Source organism: Protobothrops mucrosquamatus, unplaced genomic scaffold, assembly GCF_001527695.2.
Source record: "Protobothrops mucrosquamatus isolate PMUCROS unplaced genomic scaffold, P.Mucros_1.0 scaffold303, whole genome shotgun sequence".
In the NCBI taxonomy this organism is placed as follows: Eukaryota; Metazoa; Chordata; class Lepidosauria; order Squamata; family Viperidae; genus Protobothrops; species Protobothrops mucrosquamatus.
This window is the reverse complement of record NW_015386645.1, coordinates 872,132-884,176: the sequence shown is the minus strand read 5'-3', so window position 1 is coordinate 884,176 and position 12,045 is coordinate 872,132. Positions and strand designations below refer to the sequence as shown.

At 35.5% G+C, this 12,045-nt stretch overlaps 1 protein-coding gene across 1 annotated transcript in view; it reads left to right on the top strand.

Moving 5' to 3' along the window:
* Positions 1 to 12,045, top strand: part of LOC114922516 (vomeronasal type-2 receptor 116-like) — a 28,856-nt gene that overhangs the window by 7,111 nt on the left and 9,700 nt on the right. The window contains exon 4 of the mRNA XM_029283970.1: positions 6,034 to 6,160. Within this exon, the coding sequence (XP_029139803.1) occupies positions 6,034 to 6,160 (127 nt within the window). The remainder of the gene's footprint in view (positions 1 to 6,033; positions 6,161 to 12,045) is intronic.

Genomic DNA, 12,045 nt, shown 5'->3' with positions numbered 1-12,045 from the left:
AACAAGCGGGACTGGCCTAGGGTAATTTTTAAGAGGGGTTTTTAGAGGGGTTTTTAATTATATTTTAAATTAGACAAGTTAAATATTTCATTTTAATTAATTTTAAATTTTGTGATGTTATTGGTGTTTTTAATTGATTGTCAGCCGCCCTGAGTCCGCAAGGAGAAGGGCGGGATATAAATTCGAACAATAAAATAAAATAAATAAATAAAATATATATATACACATATATACATATATACATATATACATATATACATACATACATACATATATATGTTGACAAAAATAAAAGAAAAAATGAACACCAGGATAAAATAAATCAGCCTGTTTAATATAAACAAGTCTGTGGTTAAAAAGAGTCCTAAGCTTTCGTCCGGCCAAAAACTGCTGGCGTCATCAGAGTTAGAATAGCAGGAGATCGGGAAGGCAGCTCATATAGCCTCCTGCCTCTGCACCTGGCTCCTTGAGCACGTCATTGGCCCATTGGTTGTGTTAATCCCTATTGCGCCAAGTTGTTCCGCCTCAGGCAAACTGTCTTTGACTTCACTGGTTATTTTATGATCCTCAAATGCTCTTTTGGAGCATGTACAAGCACTTGGAGGGTGGCTGTCAATCCGTCCCTGCGCCCTGTCCCCCTCCCTCTCAGGACCATTATCCTTCCCCACCCCCAAGGCCGTTGTCGTAATTCCCCCACCCCAGTCCTGCAACAAGCAGCTGTTCCGGCATTCCTGCTCTCTGTCTTCCCCCTCCCTCCCCCTCCTTCCAGATCGCCTCAGCACTTCCATCCTTGGCTTAGGGCCGTTTGGTCCATCATCTCGGTCCATGGGAGTCGTGGTCGTCCCACCACCTATAGAGCCATCGTCCCAATTATGTGAAATGCTGTCATCTTCTCTCTTAGAGATCGTGCCCATCTCATCCATCCTTCTACCGCCCCAATCCTGCCAAGGAAGAGTTAAATGTCTTCTCAGCAGGCCATGGTGCTGTTTTTCCCATCTCCTAAGAGTCTGGTAGGCCGGCAAAGGATCTATATGCCAGTTGATGGAATTTTCATTAGAGAGCCAGGCTTCCTTAAGTAGGCGGCCACCCTTGGTAGTCTCACGATTTATAACCTCTGCATTAGCTAGATCGAAAGTGTGGCCAGAGCTGGACATATGGGCCCACACTTGTGAGCGTTGCTCCTGCCTTCTAATAGCGAATTCATGTTTATGAACCCTGGTCCTCAGTCTTTTATAGTCTCCTGCCTCTGCGCTGAAGAAGCCGGGCGCAGAGGCAGGAGGCTATATGAGCTGTCTTCCCGATCTCCTGCTATTCTAACTCTGATGACGCCGACAGTTTTTGGCCGGACAAAAGCTTAGGACTCTTTTTAACCACAGACTTGTTTATATAAAACAGGCTGGTTTATTTTATCCTGGTGTTCGTTTTTTCTTTTATTTCTCAACATAATGCCCAGGATTCACATTTTTAGTATTTTAAAAGACACACACACTCATATATATGTGTGTGTGTGTGTGTGTATGTGTGTGTGTGCATTATCCATGCATATATGTATGTGTATTTAATGCACATTTGACAAATTGATGTGTTAAACCTTGGCAGCTACTTGAGTAGCAATAGCATTTTACTTGTCTTAATTTTGGTGGGATTAAGATTTAAAGGTAAAAACTTTATCAATGGGCACATGTATTTTTTTTCCTAGAGAAATGTAAATTCCATTGGACAGCTTTCCTGATTTTTGGTACAGTACAGTCTCTTAGCTACTATGATTTTCCAGGTCTCCACGTAAATTTTAATACTATTCCCTACTTCCATTCTCTCAGAATAAAATTCTCATCCTAAGGCAAGATGAAAAGAGAGGAAGGACAAATTTTGCGGAAATAAGAATAATATTAATTATGGTAATAGCGCATTTGCCAATGAACTGTATAAAGTTCATTTTTTAATTATATTTTTGAATTTTTTAAAGGCCATCTTTATTTGGTCACCAAGATGTAAAAAAGATGCTGAGACTCTAGAAAGAGTACAGAGGAGAGCAACAAAGATGATTAGGGGACTGGAGGCTAAAACATATGAGGAGAGGTTGCTGGAATTGGGTATGTCTAGTTTAACGAAGAGAAGGACGAGGGGGGACATGATAGCAGTGCTCCAATATCTCAGGGGCTGCCACAAAGAAGAGGGAGTCAAGCTATTGTCCAAAGCGCCTGAGGGCAGGACAAGAAGCAACGGATGGAAACTAATCAAGGAGAGAAGCAACCTAGAACTAAGGAGAAACTTCCTGACAGTTAGAACAATTAACCAATGGAACAACCTGCCTCCAGAAGCAGTGAATGCTCCAACACTGGAAGTGTTTAAGAAGAGACTGGACAGCCATCTGTCCAAAATGGTGTAGGGTTTCCTGCCTGAGCAGGGGGTTGGACTCGATGACCTCGAAGGTCCTTTCCAACTTTATTATTATTATTATTATTATTATTATTATTATTATTATTATTATTATTATTATTATTATTATTATTATTATTATTATTATTATTATTATTATTATTATTATTATTATGAAGAAAAGTCTTAGAATTTTATATGTTAGAGATTATCTTATGTATATTTTATAAAAACAGTGTGAATTCATTATTCCTGGATTGTTCAATTAAATAATTTATCAAATTCCTCTTTCTTAATTTTGTGATGGAATTCTCATCTGATTTTTTTAAATGAAAATAACGTTAGAGAATAAGATAGAAAAAGTATGTGATGGAGAACACATTTCTCTTCCAGTTATCAGTGCTTTTTTTTTGTTACAGAACTCCCAGAACGCAGTTCAGGCACCTTTTTTTGGATGGAACCTTTTAGGGTAGGCAAGGCGGGTTGTATGACGTGTGTGAGTTCCAGCACCTTCTTTTTTTTAACAAAAAAGCACTGGAGGTGGTGTAGAGTGGTGATAATTCAATTTTCCACTAAGCCTAGACCAAATTGAAAGGAAGAAATTGGCTATCCCCTTCAAAGAATAATCCCTCCCTCCCTCCCTCCCTTCCTTCCTTTCCATGACAATTTCATTGTAACTGAAATAATAAGGAAGAAACTGACATTTGTTTATTCTCTTCAAAGAATTCTGTTAATTTTCTTTCTTGCTTCCTTCCTTCCTTTCCCTTCCTTCCTTCCTTCCTTCCTTCCTTCCTTCCTTCCTTCCTTCCTTCCTCTCTATCTTTCTCTTCTTTCTTTCTTTTTTCTTTTCTTTTCTTTTCTTTAGCTCCACCATTTTTTGCAAAAGGTCTCCTTTAATAACACCGCAGGGGAACATATTTCGTTTGGCTCTAATGGAGAATTAGTAACTGGATTTGATGTGTCCAATTGGCTGATATTCCCAAATAAGTCATTTCTAAGAGTTAAAGTTGGAAAAATTGAGCCTATGGCTACCCCAGACAATCTTCTCACCATTTCTACCAAGGGCATTATTTGGCCCCACAAGTTTAATCAGGTGTGTCTCATTTTTTGCTATTATGAAATCAGTCAGCTACTGACACATGTATGTATAAGTGTATGCATATATCAGATTTTTTTTTCTATTTTGGGTGTGATATGTATCAATTTATTGATTTTCTGTATCACCCATCTCACTAATACAGTGATTCTGGACACCTTACAATATAATAAAAAGTTAGAAAATACTAAAAAAAATAAAATTAGAGTAAAAATATTAAAAATTAAGAACCAATATGATGGAGTGAGTATTTTCCTAGGAGTGAGAATATTTTTCTATTATCAGCCACCCTCCAATATAGCAGTCTCCTGTTGGGGACCCAGGTCAAGCAGCAGAACTAAATTCTTAGGCTCTTCCAGAAAGCCAGGGATGTGGGGCAGACTTCACCTCTGATGGGAGAATATTCCATAGGGCAAGTCCACAGCAGAAAAGATTCCTCTCCCGGATCCTACCAGCTAAAATTCATTGACCAAAAGGATTTGAATTAGCTCTTTCCATTGGAACAAATGGAATGGCTTAATCTCATTGGGTAAGGCAGTTTCTCAGTTACCCTGGACCCATGCTATATAAAGGGATATAAAGGTCTATGAACATGAGTTATCATAAAATTTATTGAGACTGTTGGTTGAACAGTTTGTGGAACCTGAATTACAAGTGGAGTTCCAAGGCAATTCTATCCCAGTATACAAGATGTATACTAGTAAAAGAATGGAAATCTAGAAATTCTAGAAATCTATATAGGTTCAGAGATTGAAAATGAATGACTTATTGAAAGAGAATATTTTAAAAAGTGGGACATACATTGTTTATGATTTCATCTCATTAAAATTAAATTTTGAATTACCTCCCTTAAAACTGATCAAATAGTCAGCAGAAATTATATATTAAAAATATTTGTTCCTGAAAATTCCAGCCAGCCAGCTATTCTAATTCAAATATGCTAGTAGGGATGCATATTATTGATAAAAGTCATTTTAAAAAGGAGAGGACACTTTAAAAAAAATAAAAATAAATAACATACACTAATCAATTAGGGAAAGAATATGATGGAAAATAACTGGTTTGTGATCTTTTTCTACATTTGTTAGAGAAAATGCTGAATTTGATTTATAAATGATATCATATGCTTATTTATCTTAATGAGAGAATCATATTCCCCTAATTAATGATGATGTCAACAAAAGGGAACTTTTTTAAAATCATTGATAGGTGTATCCAAAGTAAAAATCTTTTGGAAAGGAGAATAAGGCTATGATCAATATTATATGCAAGGCATTTTTAGAGAAGAAAAAAAAATCCATTTTTTTTAAAAAAAAATCTGGTCCAAGCTTTGAACAAAAATGCAACCTTCACATAGCTGGTAATATCAGCCAGATTGAAAGTAACTCAATTTTGAATTCTGATTCCTGCCATCATATGCCACAGTTGTTAAACTAAAATATAGCCCATGAAAAAGTTAACACATTCAGCATATTAAAGAATATGGCATAACTGGTATAACTATATAATTTATTAATAAAGTTAAGATTACTCACAATTATTTAATATTCAATCATAATAAATTTGCTAATAAATTGTTATACTGTTTTTAAATGATTTTTTAAATTGATTCCGTTTATATATTTATTTTAATAAAATAAATTAAATAAAAATCTGTGGAATAAAAAAAGAATTTTAATACTAGGGCTTCAAATTCTTTAAAACTAATCAGCTTCAATGCTTATGTGACTGATTGGAGCCTACATTTCGGGCAGGTTTTTAATTTTAGAATGACAGAATTAATAATCTTATGTTAATTTATCTGAGACAGATTACTTCTCAAAATGCATGTCGTAGCGATGCAGGGGAATCTATGCAGACATTGAAAGCATATCAAAAAATACATTTTTCATGTGTATGTTGTCACAGATCCATATAAAATAAAGAATATAATATTAAAGAAACTGCATTTTAGTAAAATAAATCAGAATGTAGCCAAAATATGGTATATTGATACTCACAGTAACTGCATATTATACTAAATAGAGCACAGTCCTTAGCCTCTGATATTTCCAAATTGGCATTAAGTGTAGCATGCTCCATATTAGGCATATACAGATAGACTACGCTGAATGATAATAAGCTCCACACTGTAAAAAGTGATCTTACTTATCATAGATTCTATATGAACTTCACCTCATTGTACCAAGTACACAAATTGCTCTAAGATGAGTAGGAACTGAAAACAAGATTGGAATCTTAAGGAAAGTGTCTTTTAAGGGCTGCAGAATTAAAAACTGCCCCAAGCAGCTTCTAATACTGGTTTTCTCAGAACAGATTTTTACAATACAATGTTTGCCACAATCACATCATTAGTAATAGGTGAGAGATAAGGAGAGGTTGAGGGATTTGGTGGGGAATTTAAAGTGGAAACAAATCTGAAAAGTGGAATAGCAAGTTTCAGATTTGATGTAAAGGTTTTGAGTATTTGATAAAAAGTTATGATTTATAACAAAAAGTTATAAATCATGAAACATAACTTCTTTATGTGAAATAATTTTGATTTTATTTATCAACAGACATTACCTCTTTCCATCTGTAATGAGAAATGTCCCCTTGGCCATAGCAAGATAAAAGTGGAAGGGAAATTATCTTGCTGCTATGACTGTAAACGGTGTCCAGAAGGGAAGATAGCTGACCAAATGGGTAAGCAAAAGAATATATTGAATGTATTAATGATTTAATAAGCGTAAAAGGAAATTCATTTGTAGTAATATTGTAGTGCCTGGAAATCTTGAACTTTACCTCAGGTTGTATACAGTGGTGGGATTCAAATATGTGAATAACTGCTTCTCTGTGTGGATGCCACTTCTTTAAGTTCATTCTGGGTCTGGGCAACAAACAATTAGCTACCAGTTCCGCTGAAGTGGTGTGAACTGGCTGAAACCCACCACTGGTTGTATAGTTTAGTGATGAACATTTAAAACGTATTGTTTGGGCTTCCAGGGGAGTAATTGTGAACTGAAGATGGCTCCATGAAAAGAGAAATGACTGTGGTAGAATGAAAGCCAGAAAACAGACTGACTCTTCAATAATCCCTCTTCAGACAAGGAGAGGACTTGAGATCTCCCACAGAAGGTCTCTAGGCAGCTGCTCTTTGTGAGGAGACCACCAAACAGTGGTCTCCAAAAGGTTTAGTGCTGTGGTAGACAAGAGAAAACCTATCTTAATAATAATAATAATAATAATAATAATAATAATAATAATAATAATAATAATAATAATAATAATAATAATAATAATAATAATAATAATAATAATAATAATAATAATAATAAAAAAGTTGGAAGGGACCTTGGAGGTCATCTAGTCCAACCCCCTGCTCAGGCAAGAAACCCTATACCATTTCGGACAAATGGCTGTCCAGTTTGTTCTTCTTCTTTTTTTTAAACAAGTTTTATTGTTTTTTTCATTTTACAAACAAGTGCTTAAGAAACAACATGGTGGCCGGGCAGTCAATTGTCCACAAAACAAAGTCATATTCATAAAGTTCAAATTAAGTCATTAAAAACCTTTTCTTTTTTCCCTCTAATGACATATTATATTCAAATTGATATATTACAATGCAACTAAATCAATCATAGCAATCCTCAATAATCTTTCGTCTAAATAGATCTACAAATCCAAATCCTGTATTGAGTTTACCTATTTCACTTACTATGTTCCATATTTCTAATCTAAATACCTAGTTAACACTTCGGAGGTCTCCCCATAACCTTTTTCCTTAATATATTCAATAAGCATTTATTATATCATTTCATCCATTTTTCTTATTCCTCTTCCATTACAAGTAATTATCAATTCTAATAAGAAAAGAAAATATTAATTCAAATCAGAAAGGGAAAAAAAAGAAGAGAAAAAAACAAAAAAAACCCAAAGACAAGACAAAAAGAAAAGAGAAAAAATACTTTTCTATTTCTATTATTCTTTTTAATCTAACAATCAATCCCTCAATATCTATATCAAATTTCTTTAACGTCCTCCCAAAATTACTGTATCCAAAGCATATTAATACATAGACAAAACAAGTTATTATTAAGTTCAAACCTTAATTAGTTTTTATTCAATCTAATCTCTTATTTAACTGTTTTAAGCCATAAATCAATCCATATCTGATAAGCCTTTTAGATCCATTACCTAAAACCTTAAGTCACATCCTTAAATCTTATTCTAGGTTTCCTTTTATGCCAAATTGGTTTCCATAACAAGGCCTCTATATCAATGAACAAGTCACTCTTTATGCCTTGTAGAATCCTTTGAATCAACCCGAGATGTCCTCTTTTCTGTTGTAGAGGCCTAGCTCCTTTGTAGGTAGTCCCTTGTTGTTTTGAAAAGTCAAATCTCCACATTTGAAACTGTTGAATAGCCGACTCAGTTATATCCAACTTTGTAGATGATAGTTGTTTATCCAAGCTACCATAGTTCTCAGCTCGTTGTATTTGTCTGTCCATTTCTATTGGCTTTAAGGACGTAAGTGAATTACTTACAATCCTTTTTGGTTCCTCAGAAATCTCATCCGTACGCATATAAAGTAGAATAAAGTCTTCTTTACCTTTAGTTAGTCCCGCTTCTGTAATTTTTTGGTCTCTAGAAAGCTCAGATAAGGTCTGGGAGTCAATTTGTTGATTCAAGGCAGAATTTCTGTTTTTTATTTCCATAGTAAATTCTTTTATTTGCAAACGTATCTCATCAGTAGCTTCATAAAGTTTTTTCAGTATAAGTTTATAGTCAAGTTGAACCAAGGGTTGCTCCATTCCAAAAATGATTAGAAACAGTCTGTATCATTTAGTAGAGGCTATGTAGAAAATATTTAATCAATGTCCACTCCCACCAGTACAGCTGTTAATTTTCTTTGTATTTTTCCTTTTGTGGTAATCTGAAAGTCAAAATCAATCTGAGTCACCAGAAAAGGGGGAAAACTGCAATTTTAGCTTTTTCCACAAGGTGTCCTCAGCACAATGTAAAATCTTCTCCCACAGACCAAAAATCTCACAAACAAGATCAGGAGACACGGAGGAAAAAAAGCAACTCAAATCCATCAGCAGATTCAATATTAAAAAGTTTTCCAAGACCCCAAAGTGAAAAATAAAAATAAAAATAGAGGTAAAAAAAAGGTCACTTTAAATTAATTCAATCCATAAGCTTCTTTTTCCCAAACTCAACAACGCCGCCTTCTCAAAGCAGGGAAGTAATTTCAAAGGTGCTTTTTACAGACACAAAAAAAAGGAAAAATCAAGAGAGGGAAGGTAAAAAGTCTTACCCGGCTCAGCCATGGTGGTTCCTGTGCTTAGAAGTTCTTCTGACATCTGGTTTCAGCGGCTAGGTGAACGGCCATTTTACCGGCCGTTCTTTCCACTGTCGGCCCAAAGGAGCAAATCTCGGTCCCTGGAAGAAGCTGCTGCTCTCCCAAGGAAAACGAGGACCTCCTCACCGGTAGACGCCCCTCCAAGGCAGCTTTTCGACCCAATTAAGGGGTTTACCGGCAGCGGAGAATCAGCTGGTGAGGAGAGCAGTCTCCTCACACAGCTGCAAGCGCCGCCATCCGGAACTGGAAGTCCTGGTTCCAGTTTCTTCTTAAAAACTTCCAGTGTTGGAGCATTCACCACTTCTGGAGGCAGGTTGTTCCACTGGTTAATTGTTCTAACTGTCAGGAAGTTTCTCCTTATTTCTAGGTTGCTTCTCTCTTTGGTTAGTTTCCACCCGTTGCTTCTTGTCCTGCCTTCAGGCGCTTTGGAGAATAGCTTGACTCCCTCTTCTTTGTGGCAGCCACTGAGATGTTGGAACACTGCTATCATGTCCCCCCTCGTCCTTCTCTTCGTTAAACTAGACATACTCAATTTCAGCAACCGTTCCTTATATGTTTTAGCCTCCAGTCCCCTAATCATCTTTGTTGCTCTTCTCTGTACTCTTTCTAGAGTCTCAACATCTTTTTTACATCTTGGTGACAACACTGGATGCAGTATTACAAGTGTGGCCTTACCAAGGCATTGTAAAGTGGTATTAATACTTCATGTGATCTTGATTCTATCCCTCTGTTAATGCAGCCTAGCACTGTGTTGGCTTTTTTGGCAGCTGCAGCACACTGCTGGCTCATATTTCAATGTTTGTCACTAGGACTCCGAGATCCCTCTCACAGTTACTACTATTGAGCAAGGTATCCCCTATACTATACCTGTACGTTTGTTCAGATACTGGTTGGCACTTTAGAAGGGACACTAAATTTACAAACTTCCTTTCTAATCACTTTTGGAAATTTCTTCTTAACTGCCTTTTGACTATTAGAAATTTTTTGGATTGACAGGTTTTATAGCATTGAGTAAGTTAAAGGATATTTTTGAATGGTGGACCCTGATGCTAATTTTAATAGCATCTGCCTCTATAGATAGATTACATTTAAAAGATTTTATGGAAGAAGGCCAAGTTCTATTTCATACAACACAGATTGAGTTGAAAGTGCATTTAAAAGTGACAGGCTATAAGAATGAGATGGAAAATGATGGTACACTGGACATACGACAGCACCTTTTACTTTTACTTTTTATTCATTTATGTTTTATTAATTTGTATTGGTTTCTATGGTTGCAATAATAATTCTTAACTAAATAAATATAAAAAAGAAAAATCTGAATTAATTGTTCATGGTTCAGTGAAATATTGATCACAAAATCAGCATAATAAGCATAAATAGCATAATATTTCTTAAGCATCAGTAAGTTTCTCAAATTTCAATTGTGCCTTCTTAAGTCTCCTTGAAAAAATTATGAACAGTATTGAAGAATGCAGTACTTGTTGATAGACTATCCAGGATTCTTCCTTTGTATCTTCTTTTGATAGTAAAGGTAAATTGACAGTGGTAATTCTTTTCCCACAAGTATCTAGTTGGTTTTACATCCTATTCAATCCAGAGCAGTGAAAGCAGTTGAGGGATTTGGGATGCCGAGCCCTCCAGCTGAGTTTCTTCCTGTTTGGGGACCCTAAATGGGCCAGAAGCCACCCCGAAGAGGTGGCAATGAAGGAAGGTAGTGCCAGGGACCTAGGAGAGATGGCAGTCTCCCCGATCGGTCCAGGAGAAGCCTTCCAGAAACCAACAGGAGAAATGCTAGCTAACTCCATTGTCTAGCCCCAGCTGCAAGCAACAGATGTCAAAAGCTCTACTTTAAGCTGATTGTGAACAGCACGTTTGAAGCTGGGTAAGAATTGATTTTCTCTATCCCACTTATTTTCCTGAAGAGGAGAACTCCCAAGAAGCAAAAATAAACCTCTGAGAGTGAAAGGGGGAGGGTTCCCCCCACCTTTTTGGCTTTGGAAGAGGCGAATCTAACCCTTTAAGGAGGAAAAAGACTAGATTGAACTTAAAAATGATCCAATGCTGACACCTACTGGTGGATGAGGATTATGAAATCTCTGCCTGTGGCCTTCAAAGTTTTAATAAACACAGCTGTTTAGATAAAGTGAGACCTACAGAAACAGTGTATACTTCAGAAGAGGAAACATATGATAAGCTGCAACCATTGTCAAAGGACAATTATTTTAAACTACAAAGAAATACAGAACAACTTTGAAAGTATAAATCAACTTATCTCCAATTTAATTTTACTCCAAAAAAAAACTCTCAGGAGAATACAGCAGAGATGATTGAACATAAATCAGAGGATAAAAACTTAAAGATGGACTTCCACAAAATAAAAGAGTATGATTTAGTTCAAGTGGAAGAAAAGACAACTTATATTACAACACTACAAAGCAAATTTGAGGATAGGAGAAAGCACTGGATGGAGAGACAAAAAGTGACAAAAGAAGTGGAGACAAAAGGAAGGAAAAAGATTTCTAATAAAAAAGAGTGGGCAAATGACCCATGACAAAGACATTGATTTACTTTCTATATCTACAGCAATACCTATGATCATATGGGAAAACCTTTTGATTCAGCAAAGTACATTGATTAAGAAAGATTCTGGGCAAAGAAAAAAGATTAAGATGGAAACTAAGAAAATAGATGATGTGACATATCAGAGAGAATACTTAAAAAAAGCATGTGTTCGAATATGGTTAAAGAAATAGAAAAACTTTGGAATATACCACTCTAAGAGGGATGAAATGTTTTAGAATATTTAAATGTGACTGAATTTAAGAAAAGTATATAAAAATGTTTTGAATCAGAGTTAAGGGATTAGATGCCTAGATCTATTGAATGGAATGTCTAAAGATTAAATATATTCTTAACTATGGTTAAAAAGAATAAGAAATTTGAGGAAATAAATACATGTTAATCTAGGAGGGATATATATTCTAAGTAGTATGTTATTTCTTATGTTCCGTTGCTCTTGCTTTCTTTTTTTTTCAATATAAAATTTTTATTATTTTCCAAAAAAACAAAAAAAACATCACAAGTATTACACAATATTATATTATATCCCACCCACCCCCGGACTTCCCAAACCAAGTCCCAGGCTAATATTCAAATATAGGTAAACAAATATTAATATCTCTAACTCCACAAACTCTATTTATAAACAATCCATCTCCTCCAC